The sequence below is a fragment of the Solanum dulcamara genome, chromosome 4, assembly GCF_947179165.1.
Source record: "Solanum dulcamara chromosome 4, daSolDulc1.2, whole genome shotgun sequence".
In the NCBI taxonomy this organism is placed as follows: Eukaryota; Viridiplantae; Streptophyta; class Magnoliopsida; order Solanales; family Solanaceae; genus Solanum; species Solanum dulcamara.
Genome location: NC_077240.1, coordinates 71,598,777 through 71,624,493, shown reverse-complemented (window position 1 = coordinate 71,624,493; position 25,717 = coordinate 71,598,777). Strand labels below are relative to the sequence as shown.

At 34.0% G+C, this 25,717-nt stretch overlaps 1 protein-coding gene across 2 annotated transcripts; it reads right to left on the bottom strand.

Moving 5' to 3' along the window:
• Positions 1–610: 610 nt before the first annotated feature.
• Positions 611–13,584, bottom strand: LOC129887545 (uncharacterized). 2 transcript variants are annotated; one of them, XM_055962669.1, is made up of 10 exons: positions 13,379–13,584; positions 12,975–13,094; positions 3,197–3,279; positions 2,390–2,473; positions 2,216–2,291; positions 2,044–2,116; positions 1,676–1,749; positions 1,347–1,440; positions 1,001–1,096; positions 611–895 (listed from the first exon to the last, which is right to left on the bottom strand). In XM_055962669.1, the coding sequence occupies exons 1-9, from the start codon at positions 13,491–13,493 to the stop codon at positions 1,033–1,035; spliced, it is 783 nt and encodes a 260-aa protein (XP_055818644.1). In that variant the 5' UTR covers positions 13,494–13,584; the 3' UTR covers positions 611–895; positions 1,001–1,032. The 2 variants fall into 2 exon arrangements, with proteins under 2 accessions (XP_055818644.1, XP_055818645.1); XM_055962670.1 differs by having other exon boundaries at positions 12,975–13,088.
• Positions 13,585–25,717: the final 12,133 nt, after the last annotated feature.

Below are 25,717 nucleotides of genomic sequence, written 5' to 3'. Positions count from 1 at the left end.
TGCAGTGGTTATGGAGTCATTGTATCTCTATTTATTTGTATTTCTCTTTCAGTTAAACGTTGTATTATTCAAATACAGTTGCACTTTCTATTTCAGAGTTCCCAAAGAGCCTTAAGATGTATAGATAAGCCATAAAGTGGCAATACAGGCAGTCTGGTGCCCAAAACATCTCACATTTATGGGGGAAGGGCAACACCCTAAAAGGTGTGATGTAGATAGGCCATAAAGTAAAGATGTGAAGTTTTAGCTTCTCTAAATTAGCTTACATGCTACTTCAACAAGTTCTGCAAATCACACAAGCAACAAATATACTTGAGCTGTGAAGGAAGTACAGCCAAAATAGGCTGTGATTAGAACTGGGAATTCAAAAGGAATGAACATTGTGGTGAGCTTTCAGATTGCTTACTGAATCATCAACAACAACAACATACCCAGTGTAATTCCACAACTGCAATCTTGGGAGGGTACACAACCTTGCTCCTACCTTGTTAAGGTAGAGAGATTATTTCCAATAGACTATCGACTCAAGTGAAGCATAATAACAAGTATTGAAAGGAAATAAGAAGCCATGCAAAAAAGTAAAGTAGAAGAGAATAGTAGCAACAAATAATACGGTAACCAAACAATTTTGCTTCAAGATTGCTTACTGAATCATTGCTTCAAAAAAGAGACAATTTTGGATGCTCATAGATGCTTTTCTTATTATCATGGTCTAGCAACAGTAAAACTATGCAAAACTCCAAGCATGAAGCGTATTAAAAGCCTCTATAGCTTAACTTTATAATTTATAATTGAAGCATAGATGATTAATCGATAACGTAATGATCATCCAAAAACAACACACTACTTTGATGCTTCCCTCTAAAAGTAATACTTGATAGTAGTCAAGTTGTATCTGCAGTTATAGAAACAACAGTGAGATATTAAGTGCATTTATTAATATGAGATACCATTTTACAAGGAAATGAAAAGGAGAAAGAACAAAAGTTCTTTTGCTTACCATCCAAATGTCAGAACCAATATGAAGAAAAGCTAGGGTGCTGTTAGAATGCGGTTTTGTATATCTGCAAATGACTTCACATCTACATCCCATAGCCTGAAAGGCACAATTTTGTGAACGAAAATTTCATAACCAAACGACACATTGTTGTTCTTTGTATGGTTGGTAAAAAGTAACAGAAGACTTGAATTTTGTTTTACTCATAATTGATATTCAACAGTTCAAAATGTTAAACTGAACGGTTTTTATGGAGCAACTACAACACTAGCACTATCTTTTTGTTGCGCTAGACATTTGCTAAGGAAGTTGTCGAAATTTAAATACAGCAAGACATTCAGAAGCTCACCAGCAGTCAATTCCAGCAGCATTTGCTCCTCCTTTATCAGCCTTCTCGTCATCTCCGACATGAACAGTTTTTATTGCTTCCACACTGATCTGATCTACAACATTGCTAAACATGGTAAGGCAAACTTCTTGTATTCAGTTTTAGGTTTTATTCGACTAATGTATTAGTATCAAATTATAATTTAAGCCTAGTTCAGGGTCATAATATAAATCGAAAGAGTTGTTAAAGAAGTCAATTTAGAATATTAAACAAAAAAAGAACAACGCTAAAGTAGAGATACCTTCTATCATCGTGTTAATGAAAGATACACAAGTATTTGAACCACATACCTAAAGCAGCTCTGAATATCTTTATATCTGGTTTTTCATGTCCAACCTCTGACGATATGATGACAGCATCAAATCTGTGGATAGAGAGCAACAAAAGTAACTGATAAATGACGCATCTTCAAAATTTCAAGTAGGCATTGCCCCTGCCATTTCATGCAGATGAGAATTCTTAGTAAATTTAAAGGGGTTAAATTCATGCAACTATTTCCAACTGTTTCAAGGCTCAAATTTAAGACCATTTAGTTCGCAATGTAAATAGGTACTGACATTCAAGACCAAGGAACACAACTGACGCCCGACATAAACTAGTTTAAGCTCCAACTGTTCTTTAACAACGGGCAAAAAAATAAGAAAGGATTGATGCTTACAGATCCAACACATTCAGATCTTTCAATATCTTCCTCAACCGGGTGTCAAAGTTGGATACAACGGCCAGTTTGACTGTCCCAAGGTTCAGTAATTCAGAAACAAAGGATGGCAAGAAAAATTCATTACGCAAATCTTAATGTCAGAAGTGAAGTGATGCAGATACTTGATAACCTCCTGAACGTTTCAGAATCAGTATTGTGTCATAGGCTCCAGCTGGAAGATGCCATGCCTCACCACTTGCATAGTGCTGATTAAAGCAAACACTATAGGTAAAGCAGTCATATCTAACTTCGAATTTCTATAATATGTTTGACTTCATCTAGGTAGCTACTAGCAAGAAATGACCTGGTATACTTCTTCAAAGTAGGTATCGTCACTACAACCAGTTGCTTCAGAAACAACAAGCTTCCAGAAAGGCCGGCCATCATCCTGCCAATTGTACATAATCTTCAGTTGATTGATAATGTCAAAGGAACAGTAAAGTATAGGAAGAAAACAAGAACTTAACCCACAATTCAATTTTAGGACATTTTAATACATCAGTTACTGGACACTACGCTGGAGTTTTTGAATGGCTAAGAGAAATTGGAGGTGCACTGCCTGCAACTTTTCTGGTTCATAAAGAAAAACCACATAAATTACTCAATAACTGTGCCGATTCATACAGATATGCAGAATACACTGACAAAGTACATTTCAAAAAGGACAACTTTCCACAAGTAATCAGTATTCCAAGAGTTTTTTCATCTTTGTATCCAAAATCAACTCAGGATACCAGCATAATTTTCTCTTTGCTGAATCACGTTTCAAGTGCTCTGTCCATAGTGGGAAAAGGCAGGGAGAACGTCAAATTACCTTATTTCAAACAAGCAATCTCTTTAGCAAGTTATTTCTACAATTCTACGTGGAAGAACTGAGTCATCAAAAACTAAAATGGCTTGCTATATTTGCATGGGAAGCCCAGCGAGAGAAAGCGAAGGAAGGGTAAGACCAAGAAGAGGAACACATATAACACAAGAATATAAGAATAAGTTCTAGTTTTCAAATAAACAAATACTTAAAAGGCATCAGGCATGTTGGATTTTCCCAGTCAAAAGAAACTCTGATTTTTCACATGTGACAAACGAGCATGAACTCCAGTGAAGTTGTAACCTGATAACGAAGATTTTCTGGCCATGGCGCAGAAAAAGCTCTTTTGAAACCTCGCTTTATTTCGGCTGGAGAAGTTGTCATCCCTAAAATTAGATAAAGTACTTTTAGCAATCTTTCTGGAGAAACATACAGATATTAATGTGTTCTCTTGATCTTTTCTGCACTGGATAAAATTGTTTGCTTGAAGAAAAAGGCTAAGGAAAGACATTTAAGCTCACTTCAACGTTCCAGGGAAACTATTCTAAAATTGGTTCACATAATTGCTGTTGTTTTCTGCTGCATAATTTAGGACTTCATGTAGATACAAGGGGAATGCTAGTACTACATGCTTGATCATTTAACTTATATTTGACTGTTGGCTAAATAACAAGGTCATCTTCTGCTAAAATATTGATTTGATATAAAGGTGTACACACAGTCAGAAAGTCAGCCACTTCTGAAGCAGCATAGAATCTACTAGTAGATAAACCAGAACGAAGCTACTAATGTTTCTTTTCATTTCAGAAAATAAATCTCATTATTCCTCTTGTAGTTGTATCATCATGCATTGCAATTTAAGAAAGCATTTCTTGCAATAAATTGCCTCAAGAGAAGAACACATGCGCGTCTGAATTTCAACTGAAGTAGACTCACAAATTTGAAACAGCTCAACGGTAGCTTTGTAAGAACAATATATATAAGTAATACTCCCAACCAAAAAAGAATGACAGGATTAGGAATACAAGAGCCAAGGCATCCAAAACTTCATTTGAATTCCTCAATTTGGAAGAGAATTATCGAAAAATAACATAAATATAATATAATATTACAATTATTTAAGAAATTTTTAAAAAAACTCATAGTAAAAAAAACAATTTCACTCTCCAAATAGTAATAATTCATATAAAATGGGATAGACGGTGTTAGGATCAGATGTCCGGGTAGTGCACAATCAGACAGAGTAGCATTATAATGACAATAAAAAGATAATAGGAGACGAAGAATTTAACGTGGTTCCGTCAATTTGACCTACGTTTTAGTCTAATTAGCCTAAGAGAATAACCTTACAAAGTCACACCAATGTAGAGGTTCACACAAATTATTTTCCAATACTAACTCTATGGAATATATGAAACTCTCTATTACAAGGAGTACTCAAGAAGAGTTTATAACAAATTTTGGGATGATTCAAGGGAAGAAAGAAGACTTATTCTTACAAAGGAAAGTTTTTGGTCCCCAAGTAAAGAAAAAAGAAAATACTTCTATTCTTTGGCTCCAAGCTATGATGCTTTCGAAAAGACACACTTTACTGTGGCTCCAACGACACTTGGCCCTCACACAAGTAGTTTGCACATGGCTAAATTTAGGTCATATCTCTTAGAAATCAAGATGAGCTTGTAACAAACAGAAGGATTAGGACAAATGAGTGAGAAAAGTTGCTCGATCCTCAGCAAAAGAGGTATCTTGTGTGAACAAAGTACTAGGAATATGGAGTTTTGTGAACACTATGTGTTCGAGAAGCAGAAAAAAATCAACTTCAAATCTCTAGCAATTCATTAAACAAAAGGTACTTTGGATTACATTCATTCAGATCTTTTGGTCCTTCCCAAACCCTGTCAAAAGGTGATGTCAATGTCAACTTCCATTGATGATTATTCAAGAAAAGTTTGGGTTTATTTTCTGAAAAATAAAAGTGATGTTTTTCTAACTTTCAAATAATGGAAAGTTTTGATTCAACTTCTGAAAGTAAACACAACTATTATACATGCTCCTTGAATAACCATGATCTAACATACAGGAATATAAAATCGCTTGTAACCATTGTCTTAGACACTGCTTTAATCCGTACAAGGATTTCGTTAACAAGCAAACATGATCTTCACTTCCTTCAATTTCAAATCTTTCGGGTTGACACGTTTTTTTAACTCAAGTTCACTATATAAGAGAAGATATTTTCAAAATCAAGTTGTTCTAATTTCAAACCATACATGGCAACTAGAGCAAGCAAGATATGAATAGCTCTATGTTTAACAACGGGTGAGAAAATATCATTCAATCAAACCCCTTTTACCTGACTATAGCCCTTTGTAACTGAACATACCTTATACCTTTCATTTTCAACTCCTGGAATACCATTATTTTTCTTTAAGACTCATTTGCAACTAACAACTCTCTTTTCTGATGGTGGCTTCACAAGAGACCAAATACTATTTTGTGGAGACACTTGATTACTTCATTCCTTGCAATCAGCCTTTTGTCTGAATCTACACTCAAAATTGCTTCAGAGTACTTTGATGGTTCTCCAATTTCTTCAGTTTCTTGTGCAATTTAAAAAGCAAATGCAATATAATATCCACACCTTCCTGGTTTTTGGATTTGTATGCGTGACTATGGATTATAAAAGTTGTGACTTCTGGAGTTTAACCTTTGGCTGAACTTGAGCAGTTTCAAGTGTATTTTGTTCCACAGTTGATGAGATTGGCTCATAAGGAATGTTAAATCTCAAACTTCACCTGCTCCTATGTAGTCTTCCCTTTATCTGTATTACAAAAAAACTAGAAGACTCTTTTTTGGAATGGGATTGGGACACCATCAAAGTTACATCTCTCTAATTATAAATTTTAGTGACATGGGATCAGGACACCATAGTATGTATCCTTTCTCTCCAAATGTATACCCTAGGAAAATGCACTTTTTAGCCTTTGCCTCCAAGTTTCAATCATTTACATGCACATATGCTTCCAAATATTTTTAAACCAGTATAATCAACAGGAGCGCCTAACCAAAGTTCAAAGGTGTAGATGGAGCACGATTGACAACATAACACGTTGTAGATATAGCCTCTACCCAAAAGGCATTTGTCAACACAACTTTTGAAATCATGCAACTAGTTCTTTCCAAAAGAATTTTGTTGATCCTTTTTGCAACACCATTTTGTTGAGGGTCATCGTCACAATGTGATGTTGAACAATTCCTTCATTCTCGCAAAACTCGTTGAACTCAGAATTACAAAATTCCAAGTCATTCTTTGTTTTAAGCCGCTTAATTTGTTTTCCTTCAATCAAAACTTTCCATTGTTTGAAAGTTAGAAAAACATCACTTTTATTTTTTAGAAAATAAACTCAAACTTTCCTTGAATAATTATCACCGAAAGTTAACTTATACTTGACACCACCTTTCGACAGGGTTTGAGAAGGACCACAAAAGTCTGAATTGATGTAATCCAAAGTACCTTTTGTTTTATGACTTGCTGGAGATTTCAAGTTGACTCTTTTCTGCTTCTCAAACACATAACGTTCATAGAACTCCATATTGTCGGTACTTTGTCTACACAAATATCTCTTTTGCTTAGGATGGAAAGACTTTTTACACTCGTTTGCCCCAATCCCTCAGTTTGTTACAGGCTCATCTTGATTTGTAAGATATGACTTAATTTAGCCATGTACAAAATACTTGTGTGATAGCCAAGTATTGTTGGGGACAAAGTAAAGTGTTGTTAAAGCGTGTGACCATCTCATTTAAAAGTTTAAGTTGTTAGAGAGAGCACACTTTTATTATTATATTCTCAACACAACCCCTTATGTGCAGGCATGATTCTTTTTCATGTGCCAAGCACTTACAAAATATTTTTTTGAATTTTGATATGGGTGGCGATGAGATTCGATCTCAGGAACTCTGCCTGCTTTGATACCATTAAAGATAGAAAAATATAAGACAAAAAGATTGTGCCAAATGTTATGTATCTTTATTCCTCTATACAATGCATGTATAAACAGCAAAAAACAAAATAACAAACTACCCAACTATCCTAATTATTAGCTACCCTTAAATAACAAAGTAGCATTTACACAGAAGTAAAAGTGGAAAAGGTAACAAACTACCCAACTATCTCCTAGTTATTAGGTACCTTAATACAAACTGCTATTTACATGGAAGTAAAAATGGAAAAGGAAAACTACTATTTACATATGGAAAAAACAGAAGTAAAAATCTAGAAAGTCTCGTGTGGTTATTTTTGTATACTTTCTGTTGTCTGAAAAGCACAAAATCCTTTTAACCTTTTTCATTCTTCTTTGTTACAAAATCAGCCTCGAGCTTCTTCTCGGATGAGTCTCCAATAAATCCAACACACCCTTTCAAGTAGGAGGGGGAGGAACGAAGACCCGTCTTGTTCAATAGGAAACGATGAGAAGTACCGGGTAGAGGCTTCGTAAACAAATCTGCTACTTGGGATGAAGCTGGAAGAAAAGAAAGAGAAATCAAGCCATCGAGGGATCGTTGACGGATGAAGTGACAATATAAGTCAACATGTTTAGTCCGCTCATGAAAGACGGGGTTTTTAGCAATATGAATTGTTGCTTGGCTATCTGAATGGAGAGAAATTGGTAAGGAAGGAGGCAGAGACAGGTCGGAATGGAGACGAACTAACCAAGTCAGCTCAACAACTACCCTCCTCATCAATCTATACTCAGCTTCAGCGGATGGAAGGGAGGATTGTTTCTTTGACTTCCATGAAATAGGACTATTACCGAGACTAATTAAAAAAACCACTAACAAATCGTCTAGAATCCAAGCAAGTAGTCCAATCAGAATAGCAAAAAGCTAGGACAACATATCATGAATGGTTAAACTTGAGAATAGCTTGACAGATCCTGAATGAGAAACCTTAACCCCTTGTGAACTAGGAAGGCTTACAGAAGTAATTGTTGGTTTAAGATTGAAAAAAAAAATTCTTCGTTATAACTCATGCTCAATTTCACCTGAGTCTACTATCCACATCTTTTTAGTGAAGGTTTTACAATCAATATCTGAGTTTAGAGAGAAAGAATTAGGGGTTAAAGTACTACTAACACAGTTGATAGAAACTATGACATCAGAATTATTGCCCTGATCCTTATTTTTCACCTGCTGAAGCATCTGCATGACCCGTGTGAGGAGTTTCTCATGCTCCTTGATTCTGCGTTAGTCATGAAAAAATCTCCAAAAAATTCATTAGAAGTCACAGCATTACTCTTGACAGAATTCTAAATATTTCTCTGCTTAGTCAATTTAAAATCAGGTGGAAAACCATGTATTTTATAACATTTTTCAATGGTATGTCCTGTTTTCTTGCAATATCGGCAGACAAGAGTAGAATTCTTGATATCATAGTTTCCTTTATGTCCCCTGAAATTCGTAGAAAATGGTCTTTGTCCATTGTTTCCCTGACTGGCAGCAATGAATGAAGAAGCTTCATCGGGAAATTTCGGTGTATTCTGGACCTCCCTTTGCTTCAACAATGCAGAAGGGAGTGGTGAAATCATAAGTATATTACCTCTAGGTGCACAACAAGAGTCATTAAGGCCCATTAAAAATTGAACCAATCGTTCATCTTGCTTGGACTTAATGTTCTTTTCCTTTGCGCCTCATGAACGAGCACAATTGCATGGAATGAAGAAATCCAATTCATCCCAAAGACGTTTTATCCTAGTGTAATAAGTAGCAATATCAGATGAACCCTGAACAAGGTCACTGAGTTCCTTTTGAAGCTGGAAAAGCTTAGCACTTGAACTCTGTCCAAACCTGGCTTCTAATTCTGCCCACAGAACTTTAGCGGTGGAAGAGTATATAACACTTTCAGAAATTTCTCTAGAAAGAGAGTTCAAGAGCCAGGAAATTACCATACTGTTTTCTCTAGACTAGGCACTGTGCAGATCTGTACCAGCAGCAGGTTCTTGAGTTGATCCATCAATAAAACCTGACTTGTTTTCGCAGTCAAGGCTATGAACATGCCTCTCTTCCCTCCCCCAAAACAATTGCTATCAAAAGTTGTATTAACCAACAACATACCAGGAGAATCAGATTCTCAGAAGTAAAAATGAAAAAAGGATGAGAAGGGTTTATGAGCACAGTGGCTGCATTAGTTCCAGCAAGAATGGGAACTCGAGTCTCAGAAGATGTGTTTACAGGATCTACCATTGTAACAAATTACACATCAGGAGAAAATGAAATAGGAGCAGAGATTGAAGAAAATAAAACTATTTTCATTTTTTTCCTGATCTACAATTTGTTACAATGGTAAATCTGTAAACACATCTTCTGAGACTCAAGTTCCCATTCTTGCTGGAACTAATGGAGCCACAGTGCTCATAACCCTTCTCATCCTTTTTTCATTTCTTCTTTTGATTAAGCTGGTATGTTGTTGGTTGATACAAATTTTGATGGCAAGAGTTTTGGGGAATGGAAGAGAGGCATGCTCATAGCCTTGACTGCAAAAAACAAGTCAGGTTTTATTGATGGATCAACTCCAGAACCCGCCGCTGGTACAGATCTGCACCGTGTCTGGTCCAGAACAAACAATATGGTAATATCTTGGCTCTTGAACTCTCTTTCGAGAGAAATTTCTGAAAGTGTTATATACTCTTCCACTGCTAAGGATCTGTGGGTAGAATTAGAAGCCAGGTTTGGACAGAGTTCAAGTGCTATGCTTTCCCAGATTCAAAAGGAACTCAGTGACTTTGTTCAGGGTTCATCTGATATTGCCACTAATTACACTAAGATGAAATGTCTTTGGGATGAATTGGATTTCTTCATTCCATGCAATTGTGCTCGTTCATAAGGCACAAAGAAAAAGAACATCAAGTCCAAGCAAGATGAACGATTGGTTCAATTTTTAATGGGACTTAATGACTCTTAATGTGCACCTAGAAGTAATATACTTGTGATTTCATCACTCCCTTCTATCCCTAATGCTTATGCATTGTTGATGCAAGAGGAGAAGCAACGGGAGGTCCAAAATACACCGAAATTTCCTGATGAATCTTTTTCATTCATTGCTGTCAGTCAGGGAAATAATAGACAGAGACCATTTTCTACTGATTTCACGAGAAAAAAAGGGAACTATGATAAACAAGAAGTCTACTCTTGTCTGATACTGCAAGAAAGCTGGACATATCATTGAAAAATGTTATTATATACATGGTTTTCCACCTCACACATGTGCAACTGGCACAGGTCATGCAGATGCTTCAGCAGGTGAAAATAGGGATCAGGGCAATAACTCTGATGTCATAGCTTCTGTCAGCTGTGTTGGTATTACTTTAACCCCTAATCCTTTCTCTCTAAACTCAGATATTGATTGTAAAACCTTCACTAAAAGACGTGGATAATAGACTCAGGTGCAACTGAGCATATGAGTTACAAGAATTTTTTTGTCAATCCTAAACCATTGCCTAGAATTACTTCTGTAAGCCTTCCTAATTCACAAAGGGTTAAGGTTTCTCATTCACGATCAGTCAAACTATTCTCAAATTTAACCATTCATAATGTGTTGTATGTGCCTAGTTTCCCTTTCAATTTATTCTCTGTACACAAGTTGGGCAAACAACTTTCTAATATATTATTCTTCACTACTTCTCATTGTTTCATGCAGGGCCCTTCAATGAAGAACCCAATGCTCCTTGGTGAAATTCAGAATGGTCTCTACATCTTGAAGAATAGGCTTCCAGTTGCTTCCTATTCTGCCAATTCCTGCTTTAAGTCTAGCTCTAGTTTATATTCCCTAAAGGATGACAAATCCAGTTTGTCATGTATTTCTCTTTCTGTTGTTCAAAGCAAGTTATGGCATGTAAGGTTAGGGCATATGCCTTATCCAATATGGAGAATATCAATGGAATTCCTGTTTCAGTTTGTTCGAAATTTCTGTTCCTTGTTCTATTTTTCCATTAGCAAAGCAATCCAAACTTCTTTTTTCCTATTACTCATATTTCATCTCAACAAATTTTTGATTTAATTCACATTGATACTTGGGGGCCTATAAAACCCCTACTTATGATGGTTACAAGCATTTTTTAACAAGAGTGGATGATTTTAGTAGAGGGACTTGGACTTTTTTATTACCACTAAAAGTAATGCATTCTCTTTTCTCAAATCTTTCCTTGCAATGATCAAAAGACAATTCAATAAGAAAGTTAAGGTCATTAGATCTGATAACGCTTGGGAATTGGGTTTAAGTTTAGAAACCTCTAATTTTTTGTCTTCACAAGGCATTATTCATCAAACATATTGTGTTGCCACACCACAATAAAATGGTGTGGTTGACACAAAACATAGGCATCTTTTGGAAGTCTGTAGAGCTTGCTTTTTCCGTCTCATCTTCCACCGAAATTTGGGGGGGGGGGGGGGGGAGGGGGGATTGTGTCCGACTAAACTATTATCTTTTCAAACACCATGAGAAGCTTTTTGGTCATCCTCCAAATTACTCTAACTTAAAATGTTTAGGTTGTCTTGGTTTTGCTTCTACTCTTTCCTAGGGTAGATCTAAAAATTGGATCCTATAGTTGAGCCCTGTGTGTTTCTTGGGTGTCCTTTTGGGAAAAAGGGGTATAAGTTACTTAGTTTACATTCTCAAAAATACTTTGTTTCCAGAAATGTTTTTTATGAAGATATATATCCTTTTCTTCTGTTCAGCCTACTGTTTCCGTTTTTCATCTTACTGATTCACTAATTACACCTGATCCTGATTTTCATTTAAGAAGATTACATTTGCAATATTATCCATTTCTCTAATGTGTATGATACTTGTTTTTCTTCTCCTATTTCTGTCACACCATTTTCTTTTACTGCTTTGTCCATGTCGAATCAACAATATATCAATTCTCTTTCACAAATTAAAGAACCTACCAGATTTTCCCAAGCCATTTTAACCCCAAAATCTAGCTCATGGAGGAGGATTTTCCAAGACCATATAAGGAGACAAAGGATCTTTCCACCCACCGATGTGGGACACCAACACACACACACACCGCACGCCCAAGACTGGACATCTGGAGCATGGACAATATAAGACGGGGGGGCCCAACATCGGAAACAATGAATTGGATGGATCTGACTTTGATACCATGTAAATATATGACACCTGGGCCTAACTCAACCCCAAAAGCTAATTCATGGGGGAGGATTGCGTAAGACCTTATAAGGAGATCAAGGACCTTTTAACTCATTGATGTGGGACACCAATAATAAAAGTATGCTTTCTCTAACAGCTTAAGCTTTTAGATGAGATGGTCACACACTTCAACAAGTGTCTTGGTTTCAAAACATTACAGCTTTGAGCCAAAGAATAAAAGTATGTTCTTTCATTCTTTTTTCTTTACTTAGGGACCAAGAACTTTCCACTATAAGTTAGGTATTCTTTCTTCCTTTGAATCATAGCACAAATTGTTAGAATCATTCTTTGTGATAGAGAGTTAAGTATATTCTATAGAGTTAATGTTCAATAATACTTTGTGTGAACCTCTTCTTTGGAGCGGCTTTGTAAGGTTATTCTCTTGGGTTAATTAGAATATCTACTCCGATTTTATACTCTGTTGATATGGTAAATTCCTCCTCGGCGTTTGTGGAATAGGTTATATTGACTGAACCACGTTAAATTTGTGTGTCCTTTATTTTCTTAACTTACCATTATTATCATCTCGCATTGTCTTTGTTATTATCATTACAACGTTGCTTGGCAAAATTCTATACTACCTGGTTCCGATCCTAACAGAAGGTGTAGTTCAGCATTCCAGTTAACAACGATGATACATGAAGAAAGCTATAACTACAAACATTAATAGGGTGAAGCTCTAAACTACAGGCCAATTAAACTTGTATGACTCTCTCTCTCTCTCTCTCTCTCTCTCTCTCTCTCACACACACACACACAAGAAACTCAACTTTTGCCTCACCCCAAGAAGTGGATTGGAAAATGGATATAATGATTTCTCCTTTGCTGTTTGAGAAGTGAAAATATTACTATTAAAGAAAGGAACCAACAAACCATATTTCTTGCCAATCATAGCATAAGTCTCTTCAACTGGCTTTGTCAATTGCAAAAGTGTATTTGCTGCATCCAACAACAGTCCATCATATGCTCTCCTCCCCATTTCTTTCCCTGCCCCTACCAAGAAATTCAACATTATGACACTACTAATAACTGCACTTTAGGATCCAAGATTTTAAATCCCCACTTTCACAATATTTCTCTACTCACTATTTTCCTTGCCAATTGATGCACAGCAGCAGAGTTGAGTAAAAATACATATACATTTATAATATTTTCAACTATATGTATATATAATTCAAGCTAAAAAAAATAGTGGGTGTGTGCCAAGATTACATTTTTATAAGAGTAGTGGAAATTTAAAGCAAAAAAGAAAGAGAAAAAGAACCCTTTAAACGAACCTGTGGGAATCTTGATAGAGGAAGAAGAGGAAGAGCATCGAATTGTGAATGAGCCAGAAAACTTTGGTCTGAATTTGAAAGGATTCAGAGCTCTGAGAAGAGCACCGGCTTCCATTGTTCTCTCCTCTGCCGACGGAAACTACAAGGTTAAAAGTTCTATTTTTACTAAATTGAGGGACTACCTTGGAGATTGGCTTCTGTTTTCTTTTTTCATTCCATTATGAAAGAGTTTTGAGTGAAATGAAATTTACCATGTTAAAGAGCTTTTTTTGGATTAGTTAATGGTAAATAATTGATATATTTTAAGTGTTAAAAAATATTTTTAAGTATTGAAAGTAATTTTTAAATAAATAATTATGTATTTAGATGAAAATGTTAAAAGTATTAATAAGTGGAGCAATTAATGTATTTGGTAAAAAAAAATGTAAATAAGTTATTATTTTTTTTATTAAATGACTGAAACATCTTTATATTTTTTACAAGACATTTATATCCTTAACATAAATAAAATAAGCAAAAGCACAAGGAGGGGATATAAAATCTTACCTCCGATCCTACGATGGATTCATAAGTCGATTAACCTACTAAGGTCGGTCGACTCATTCCCAATACTATAAATTAAACTTAAGAACTATGCACCTAAAAAAGAGGACTCCTCTCGATACAAAGAATCTAGGAAAGCGTAACAACTCTTCCTTTACAAGTAAGAACAAAATCAAAGAAAACCTAAGACCCTATTCAAAATAGCTATAACTTAAAATAAAGAAATAGCAAGATTGAAAAGGTAAAGGAGAACAAAAGTTGCACAGAGATAGACTATACATTCGGAGGTGTGAGAGGTTAGCCATGGATGGTTTCAAAAGAGGTAGGGGTAGGCCGAAGAAATATTGGGGAGAGTTAATTAGACAGGACATGACGCAATTACAACTTACCGAGGACATGACCTTAGATAGGAGGGTGTGGAGGACCCACATTAGAGTAGAAGGCTAGTTCATAGTCTCGTTATTCTTCCTTATTAGTAGGCGTATTAGCGCACTATAATTCCCTGTGGTATGATGTCTATTATTATTTATTACTTTCATTACTTTCTGTACTTTGATTGCTCTATCTTATCTGGCTTGTTTTCGTTACTTGCTTTTCCATATCGCTTTGAACTTCTTATTCTTATCTGACTTCTTTTTTGATTTTACTGAGCCGAGGGTCTTTCGGAAACAACCGTCCTACCTTGGTAGGAGTCAGGTCTGCGTACACTTTACACTCCTCAGACCCCACGTAGTGGAATTTCACTGGGTCGTTGTTGTTGTTGTAGACAGACTATACATTTTTGTTTTGGGAAAGATATTTTGAGAATTGAAAAAAATATTAAGAAAAAAAAATAAAATACTTGGTCAAATTCAAAGTGGTTATAATTTGAAAAAGTATATATACAAATTGGAATAATCATCTTATGACTTTTGTCTTATAAGTACTTTGGGTGTTTATCAAATGTATAAATTAATTTGACCAACTTATAAATTAATTTGACCAACTTATAAATTTAACCAAAATTTTCATACAAAAAAGAATCAATATTTTGGAACTATTAAAAACAGAATAAAATTATCATATATTTGGTTGTTGATCCAACAATATTCCTTTCGAGTTACTAGAAATGAGAAAATAGTCAAATGACCCCTCCTATCTCCAATCTATCATCAAATTTTCAACTACATGCTTATATTTCACGAAAATTCTACTACCCCTGAACATTTTAAAAGTATAATATATACCCCTCAAAAAACTTACACTCAAATTTGTATCAAAAAGTGATCTTCACGCGCTCTGTCATGTAATATTATCTTTTTTAAAATAATTTTTTTTTCCTTTATTCAGTTTTTTTCTTTTAAATGTCCCTTTTTCTCTTTCTCTTTCCTTCGCATCCTCTTTTTTCTTTGACTTTGACGAATTGATTTTTTAAATCAATGAGGATACCTTTAATGACTGCCACCATCCTTTTCGACTTTCACCGAAGTTATGAAAGCAGAATCTTGATGTTCTCCATTGAAGCTAGACTTTAACAATGTTGACATGAAAAGTCCGACTAATTTTTGCAACTATTTCAATAAATGGATCTTTCACCCAATAATCTCATTGATGAATTCTTCTCCATTAATAACACAAATTCGATCCTCTTAACTTTTGATTTTAAGCTATTGTCAAATTTTCACATTGATGAGAAATGGATTTATTGTGAAAAATTTGTAATTTGAGGATGAAAGTTAGCTTAATGGTGGAAGACTGATAAGGGCGACGACCTAGTGGTGGAGATGAGCTGTCGTCGATGTTTCTCCATTGAAAAGAAAAAAAAGAAGAAAAAGAATGTAAAAAGAAAAAATAAAACACAATTAAAAGGAAACATATATGAAATAAAAAAATCATTTTAAAATTAAAATTTTAATTATTATTAATTACACTTTCTTTGTCACCTCATCATTTAGGGAGCAAATAATTTCATTTTAAAATAGGCTAAGGGGGTAATAGGACTCCAGTAATGAATAAGTGCGTAGTTGATAATTGGATAATAGAGTGGGCGATCATTTGACTATTTTCTCTATTAAAAATAGGATAAAAAATATCCTCAACAATAACAAACTAGCTCAATTATGTCCCTATTTCGTGAATGGAGCTTTAGCCACATGTATTGTCTTTTAAAACTTATTTCTTTATTGGGTAATCTTTTTTAAGCATACAAATTAACGATTGAAAATAATATATTTTATTATATAAGAAGAGGGAATAAGCAAGCACCAGACTGTTAACGTGTCTGCTTGTGCTGCTTGCCTATTCTCCTTGGTTAATCTATTTCAAATTTCAGCTTTGAAAATTTACTTTGCTTGGGATCATTCATAAAATGGGACCCATGAAAATATTTCGTGGGTTTCATTTATATTTTGTATTTACTTTGTTTATTTTTCTTTGTTCATTTTAAATTTTACACGTCTTTTAAATTAATGATTAATATGCATATTTTGTGACAATTTTTATATTAATTAAAAAGATATTATTATTACTATTATGATTATTATTTTAAAAAAATCTTTTTACATAAGTGAATTTTTACTATAAAAAAACATACCAAGTATTACTTAATTTGTTGGAATTTTATTTAAATTAAATTATTAATATAAGTTTTCTTAAATAAAAGGTTGTGTCTTTCATTTTTTGGTTACCACCAATTCTATTTAAATTCAACTACTGCAGATTTACAAACAACCTTATATTGAAAATATTTTCTTTACAAGATTCTCAAAAGAAATATTTTCTTCTCCGAAAGATCAAGTCTTCAAGTTTTTGCTTTTCAATAGGATTTCTTCACTATTTGCTTAGTGCAGAAATTCATAGGCTTGTCATATCCACTAAAACTATTTGCATACAATCCCATAGCAATTTCGTGGAGGAGAGGGAGCAAATATCATTTTTAGAAAAGCGTTTTGCATGTGTTTCAAGCCTACAATTTTGTATTCTTTGTTCATATTATCAAACCTTCATCTTAGTGTTCTTCTTCATATAAATTTGTGTCCTTGATATATATTTTTCAACAATATAAAAACATATTTAGTGGTTTGAAGAAGATACTGACATGATTGATAATCCAAAATAATGATGGACTGATTAAAAAAAATAAAAGGAAGAGAAATTGTGGTTGTAGTTTATCTACTCAAAGTTGGACCTCTATATCGGATGGTTCCTAATCCTATATTCTATAACTGAACTTGTATTGGGGAAGAGATTTTGGCTCTACTTTCAATGTGGCTGATGTGTTTAAATTAATATGTCATCCTTTGTCGTGTGGAGATGAGTTGTTGGCAAGCAAGATTAAAGTTTGTTGTTGTGATAAAATCATTTAAAGTGGACAACAATGTTAGTGTGGATATCTTCTTTGACAGAGTATATTTTCCTTTGTATGGAATAACCAAGAAGACACTCTGATCCTTAAAGATGGATGATGAATTTGAAGAAGCGGGATAAGTGTCGATTGTCAAGGGGATACTAGTTTAAATAAAAAAAAACAATGTTGAAGAAGTGAAATTTGGAAATTAATCCTACTAAGTTGCTGGAGTATATGGTTTAGCAGAAAATTAATCAGAGATGCTAAAAGTTGTTTGGGTTATACCAAATTCTCGCGGGTTATTACAGAAATGATGACTTTGAATCTAGATATGGTAAAAGTGATCATATCAAAGAATGGAGTATGACAAAATCAAGTTCTATTTTCTTAACCTTATTTATGAGTTTTCTTCCTTTTGTGATTTTGTGAATTTATTTTCATAAATGATAGGGTAGATATCTAGATGATACATTTTTGATGATTTTCAAATGCTTGATAATTTTAGAAATAATATGTTCTTATGTGATTATTGTGATTTATTGTTCCTACATAAAGATCATATGTGAAGTTTATTTTCAAGTTGTGAGATGATATGAAGTATTTCATTTATAAGAATCATATCAATACTTGAAAACTATTTTTATTGTTTTAAGATCGTGAGAATGAATGACATGTATTGTTTGATACCATTTAAAAGTTAAAGACATTCTTTGACTTTGATGATTTGAAAGAAGCCTAGTAATTTTGTGCAATTTATCTAATTGTGATTTGAGTTTTCTTGTGTAATGAAAAGGCTTCTCAAAGATTCAAATTGTGGAGGCTTCTTGATTATGAGTAGAAGTCAATATATTAGACTTTACATTATTTCATATATATTTGAAGAATATAAATTTAAAATAGTTAATATGCCTTCAACTTTTGATGGATATGTGATATTGTGTGAAACTTTGTCGATATGTTGATCATAAGAATGATACAAATAACATAATATACACGAGGAGGTTTTCAAATTTCACATTTATAATATAGGATCCTGGAGAAATTGGTACTACGTTGGATATCAAGATTAAACAAAATAGTGTATTGAGTTAATCTCATTACATTGAGAAAAAAGAAAAATGCTAAATAAATTTACTTAGAGACTAACACCCTTTTTGATCCTATATTGAGTTATCTAATAATTATGGGGAAACAATTGTGGCTTAACTTGTGTAAGGAAACGCTATTGGAAGAGTCAGTAGTCGAGTACTTCTTGATTTTCATTATAAAATAAATGATTTGAGAAACTCTAAGTTTCTTACTATTTTATAAGGATATATTTCGGTGACAATCGAACATCGAATATGTGACAAAAATAAAGTTACCATATGATGGGTATTTACCTTGAGAGAAGGTACAATTTCTTGAAATAAAGAAATAAACTTGCATTAGTAGAAGCAAGGAAAGGAGTTGAGTGGTTGAGAGATTTATATCCTTTTAGAAAGTACATTGACTTTGCAAAATATGAGCTCAATTTTGTGATAGTCAAGCCTCTCTAGTCCTGATTTTCAGTCCTTAGATGATCTTTCGGGGATTTGGTATCGCTCTCGCGGCCCACATCGAAACCGTTCTTTACCCCTAGATGTCAAACCCGAAAAAGCACCTCTCCCCGACTAGCCTTGCAAAAGTGGGTGGACAAAAACAAGGGATTCCCGGGGCCCGAATCCCAATAAGAAGATGAAGTCTGATCGGACCAAAAATGTATTACGAGCTAACAGATTTATGGGGAACTCTTGGTCATCTGTTCCCTACCTCATCCCTTTGTTGGCTCTTTTCTGGAATCTTCTTTAACGGAAGAAATAAAAGCTCGCACTAGAGAATCGGAAACTTTCACAACAACTTATCAATGTTGATAAAGCTCATATTCCTTTGTTTAGAATCAGAGTCCATCCATGAATATTCTAGTCGTTATTTTCATTGAACTGCTACAAGATCATTCTACTCAATGTCTGCCTCGCCACTGCTTTCGGAGCAAAAAGATTAGACGTCCCCCATGCTATGGTTCCCTTAGGTCCAAATTCGATGCGGCTCCATTCGATATCCTTAGAATATCCCAATTCAGTCTCTCTTGGAATCCTGAATATGTCAATACATAATAAATTGTACTAATACACATATGTCTCTCTCCCATCGTCCAAGAAGGAAAAGCTAAAAAGCTCGTATACCAAATCAACCTACAATCTTAGATGTAGGAAGCAAAAAAACTTGCGTGAAGGACGTTTTCTCCAAATGTAACTGGATCGAGATGAGAGTGGACTGAACATCTTTTCAATTTGAAAGCAGAAAACTGCCCACAGAACCCCAACCCAGTTTGATATGAAAGATTTAGGAGACTCAAAGTCTCTTCTGGAGATTGTCCCAGGACGGACATAAAAGATGAATAATGAAAGATGAGGAGAGGGGTTCGTAGCCTTAATTCAAGCTAAGCATGTTAAAATTATGTATTGAAAAGTCAAAATGCATAAGTCATTGACATGATTATGTGAGAAAGTTAATTCAAGATGGAATGACTTCTATCATATTGATGTAGTCAAAGAATTTGACTAATCTATTTATTATTTACTAAACCTCTTAAAAGGAAGTTATTGAGTATAACTACAAGTTTGATTATGTCAAAACTCCTTATTTAGGTCCACTAATAATGACAACCCTACCCGACACTATAAAATGAATAGTTATGGGTTCAAAGGATAACAACAAATAATTGATATATGGATATTTCAATACTAAATTAAGAGATATACTAGTACTGGTTGTCATAGATTAGAGGGCTGAGTTCTATTTCTCTTAATGAGGTTCAGTTCATGGAACAAGTGTCTCAAATATGACAAAGACACTGAAAAAAATTCACCTATATGAACGTAGAAGTGGTGCCGCTTCGATTGAGAGTTGGAGTTACTTTCATATATGTTCATGAATTTGGATAGCACATGGCCATTAAAGTGCTAAGCATGTTTGAGTGTAAAGCAGAAATACAATGTTTATGTGTGTAATGTCACCGATGTTATCACAAGGAATAACATGTTCAAAGCTATAATGCTACATGAAATTTCGATTCCGTCTTGTGACATTATACTAAGGTAATGTTCAAATCGAAAGATACATTACTCTGTGCATGAACATATTTTGATCTTTGTGTCCTAATTTATATTTAAACAAGTGGAGGATTGTTGGAATTTTATTTAAATTAAATTATTAATATAAGTTTTCTTAAATGAAAGAGTGTATCCTTTCATTATTTAGGTGGTGTCTTTTAAATGAAAGACTGTATCTTTTCATTTTTTAGTTGGTGTCTTTTAAATGAAAAAGTGTGTCTTTTCATTCTTTAATTGGTGTCTTATGAATGAAAGGTTCTTTCTTTCATTCTTTGGTTACCACCAATTCTATTTAAATCCAACTACTGTAGATTTACAAACAACCTTATATAGAAAATATTTTCTATACAACATTCTCAAAAGAAATATTTTCTTCTCCAAAAGACCAGGTCTTTAAGTTCTTGTTTTTCAATAGGATTTCTTCACTATTTGCTTAGTGTAGAAATTTATAGGCTTTTTAGATCCACTAAAACTATTTGCATACAATCCCATAGCAATCTCGTGGAGGAGAAGGAGCAAATATCATTTTTAGAAAAGCATTTTGCACGTGTTTCAAGCCTACAATTTTGTGTTCTTTGTTCATATTATCAAACCTTCATCTTAGTGTTCTTCTTCATATAAATTTGTGTCCTTGATATATATTTTCCCGACATAATTATGTGCAGCAAATATTCACAATGTTTTAAATTTAAATTTTTGATTTAATTGTCCAAAATTCTATTCATATTTTTTTGTTATTAACTAAGTAATATGGTTGATTATTTTATTTCTCAATCTTTTTATCTATAAATTACCTTTTATTTCTATTGTTAATGTTAAAATAGTTAATATTATTAGTAGAAAAAATCAATATCATTGAATTTAAAAAATTAAAAGTACCACAAATAAAAATTATGAATTTCAAATTATGGTGATCCCCTTTTCTAGTGTGAATATGAATATGAACTACCACAATGAAAATCAACTTTTAGAAAGGCAAAGATTAAAAAAATTGTTTTTTGTGTAACATGTCCTTCTTTTTCCCCTTGTCCATTGATTTTTTTTTTCATTTTGGTTAGCCCTTTTTAATATGTGAGATGCGGAAATGAAGAAGCTAGCTTTCAAAGGAACTTCACTCTATTTTAGGAAAGCTATCTACATATCTTCTCTTTTCAACAATAAAATAAAATAAAATCAAGTCCCACGTAATTCACAGTTAATCAATGAAATAGATTGCTACATTGTGTAGTTTGGTACATTTTATGTATATATCGTTAAAACTTGTTATAATGGTCATTTGTTATAATGACATTTCACTATAATTGCTTGATTTTCTCTAAAATTGATTTTTCATGTTATATTTTACTTATCTATAACAACATTCTACCTATTACATCAATGACATTCATTATAGTAGTATATTCTTTGTAAAATTACCTCTTTATATAAGTTATAACAGTCATATTCAAATATTGTGTAATAATATTTTGTAAGAAATCCCTTGTGGTCAGGCGCTTCCCCAGACCCCGCGCATAGCGGGAGCTTTAGTGCACCGGGCTGCCCTTTTAATATTTTGTAAGAAATATATTATGCATAAAATAAAATATTACAATATTATGATAATCATCCTTTATGTCATGCACATAGTAAATTTCAAGTAAAAATATCTAAAAGAAAAAACAAATGTATTTAAATAATGTACCTTACAGGAGAACCTATCTAAATCAATACTTTGATAAATTAATAAATTCTCAAAGATTATATTTTTCTTCGATCCTGACTTGGACAAGTGAAAAAAATTACCGATTTTGATAAGATAATAAGATAATATATTTTTGGAATATCTCTATATAAATATATGATCCCATTATGTCACGATCCTGGCCTGTTGTGAGTGATATCCACACTAACCCTCCGGTGGAAGAACCAACTTCTAGCCAAAACTTAGCCCATCAACATCAGCTTAGAAACAAACACATGTGAGAAATGAAGTAAAACAATTTAAAACAAACAAGACAGAGTTCTCATAAACTCAATCATTAATAAAAATTATTTGCGAAAAAACACCTCCTAAAATTTGAAAGTCGTAGTACTAAAACTTTAACAAAAGTCTAGAATATGAGGATGCAACCCCAAAAATAATAAACATAAGCTAAAGAGTATGAGATTGTCTGAATCCAATAAGAAAGGACTAAGAACCACGAGGAATCTATGGTAGCCTAGCTAAAAGAACTGACTCACCTTTGAATTCGAATGATCAAGTATCTCTCAACTGAGGTCTCTCAACAGTCATCTGAATATGTCATGTACTCAACAAAGAAAGAGAAAGTACAATATAAGAAAACAACCATAGTATACTGGTAGGATCACACAACCAGTCCAAAGCATGAATGTAAACAAGCAACTACAACATAATAAAATAGGCTAACACATACATGTATATTACAGTCATGACTTAACCCAGATTTCCAAACAGAATATTCTGAACAACTATTGAATGAAACATGTATCACATAATCACAGAAAATACATACATAGTCCTCTCATGGAACCCACACATAAACTGTTAGTGTATTGGCACGTACTTGAGCCAACTAATACTGAATCATACTAGGCGTAGTACTCGAGTCAACCATATAGATATTCTATACTGGCATGGTACCCAAGCCAACCATTTTGATATCTGTATTAGGCAACCCGAGCCAACCATCAGTCACAAACAACATGCACAATCACAACCACAATGAGCAATATACTTGAAGCCAAAAGTAAATAAACAGGTTTATTGCATGCGATTATCAATATGGTGTCATTTCACATTAATCTTTTAGTTTCCCTCACATGCATTGCACAAGTAATACTAAAAAACATTAGACATGCATACATACATAATTTGGAAACACATAAATCATCACCTACCTCAAATCAAGCCTTGAAAACTCTATGGAACCTGAGCTTTCCCCTTGTTATGAATCTTGTCTTGTTTTTGGTATAAAATAATAATAAAATACAAATAATCAATGATAATGACCTAATTAAATCCAGATTATAACCAAATCCTAACCCATGCCAATTCATAATTATTTCACTCAAACTAGAGCTTCCCACCATCAATTTCAAGTTAAAATCATTTCTTAAGGTTACCCTATTCTAAAGCTTAAGATTACAGGTTGGAAAAGTGATTAACTTACCGTAATCGATGAACACGGTGAAAAATATCCTAAGTCGTCCTTGCAATTCCCCCAAATAAGATGGCCAAATAATGACTAATTTTGAAAGTTTTCTGCAATAAATTTTGACTTACCCCACTATAGCAGATCGATCCGCTATAGCGGCCCGACATAGTGGTCGGAGTACTGCTATAGCGCCTGAAGTACTCCACTATAGCATTCATGCCCGCTATAGCACATGCTTCCTGCTATAGGGGGTGCCACTTTCTATAGCGGCTTGCACGGTACTGCATCTTGAAAATTCCCCCAAAAGGTCCTATTTTACAACACACATTTAATTATTAACGTTCCAAACCATCCCTTTCACACCAAATTAATTTTAAGGAGTTCTACTCACCCGAATTTAATTTCATAAAGTCCTACAGACTCCTTTGTTAGCATCAAAGTATTTTGACTAATGACTTGACTTTCTGTAGTAGGAAATCAGTACAAGAAATAAAAAAAGAAGAAGTATTTATAAGGAAAGTAAGGAAATCAATCAAGACAAATCACAATTAGATGATTTGGTCAAATGGAAAGAAGATCAAGAAGAAGATATTACAATCCTGTTGATTAAATCAATCAGATCCCGTAGAATAAGAAAAGAGGATTAGATCCCAACTATTAGGGATCAATCAGAAATAATTGACATCAGACGAATATGGTAAGAAAATTGTTGACAAGAAAAAGGACATCAAGCATACAAGGAAACAAGATTTCTGTACAAGACAGAAAAGCTTGAAGATCATACAAAGGAATACATGGACATATCTAATATGGACATGTACACTCAATCAACGAAACATTACATATACTTGATTGAATGAAAAATTCCTTGGGTTTTTTCAATCAGAGCTAATGACTAATTCCTCAACAAAGCCGGATATAAAAAGCCTCTCTACATCATCAAAACAAACTACACAATTTTACTTGAACTTGTACTCAATTAGTTCTTTCATCTTTCATAAATACTCGAATGAGTCAATGTAACGAGGGATAAGCTTACCTTTTTTATAAAATCTCATGACTCCTTTCATAGGTGACACCTTCAGCAACAGTTGTTCACCAACATGAAAAGTCATATCTCATATCTTACAATCCGCATACTCATTTTGTCTACTTTGAGCTGCCAACAACTTTGTTTGGGTGTTCCTTACCTTTTATTGAGCTTCCCTCACTACTTCAACACCCAAAAGTTCCACCTATCCATCCTCAAACCACCCTATAGGTGATCTACATCCTCTCCCATAGAGTGATTCAAATGGTACCATACCAATACTGGAGTGGTAATTATTATTGTAGGAGAACTCACACAAGGGTAAGAACTGGTCCTAATGGCACCTAAAGTCTATTACACACACTCTCAACATGTCTTTCAATAATTGAATCATCCTCTCTAACTAACCATCAGTCTGTGGATGAAAACATTATACTGAAAGTGATTTGATTTCCCAACGCCTCAAGCAACTTCCCTTAAAACTTAAAAGTAAACTGAGTGTCATGGTCTGAAATGATAGAAAGGGACACCTTGTACAACTTTACTAGCTCCTTGACATAAATCTTAGTTAATTGTTGAGAGTTATAATCCACTCTGATTGGAATGAAATGAGCTGATTTAGCAACCTATCTACAATGACCTAAATTGAGTCATACTTTCCCAAGGTCTTAGGAGACCCACTATAAAATCCATAATTATCCTTTCCCACTTCCACTTAGAAATAGGCATTCTCTGAAGTAAATCTGCAGGCCTTTAGTGCTCATACTTCATCCGCTAACAGTTTTAACATTTGGATATATACTCAGCAATTTCTTTTTTCATCCTAAGCCACCAATAATGTTGCTTCAAATTATGATACGTCTTGATCACATCCGAATGAATCGAATGTCATGATCCAATTGAATCTTCTAACACATTCTTGATCAAATCATTAACCCAAGGGACACATGTCCTCCCTCTAAAAATGAGCACACCTCCTGCATCAAGAGTGGCATTTGAGTCTCCCCAAACACCACTTTATTTAAGAGCTTATTCAAGTTGTCATCCCCAAATTGCTTAACCTTGATGTTCTTAATTGATGTGGGTTTGACCTTAATACTGGCCAACACTCCACCATTCTTTGAAATTCCAAGTGCATGAACTTAGATTCCA

What these genes read in the sequence shown, in the direction of transcription:
- LOC129887545 (XM_055962669.1), bottom strand. Translation starts at nt 13,493, where the DNA reads ATGGAAGCCGGTGCTCTTCTCAGAGCTCTGAATCCTTTCAAATTCAGA. An exon ending in CAGAAAATCTTCGTTATCAG is followed by an intron (nt 2,474 to 3,196) that starts GTTACAACTTCA and finishes TACAATTGGCAG; the next exon opens with GATGATGGCCGGCCTTTCTG. An exon ending in GATTCTGAAACGTTCAGGAG is followed by an intron (nt 2,117 to 2,215) that starts GTTATCAAGTAT and finishes ACCTTGGGACAG; the next exon opens with TCAAACTGGCCGTTGTATCC.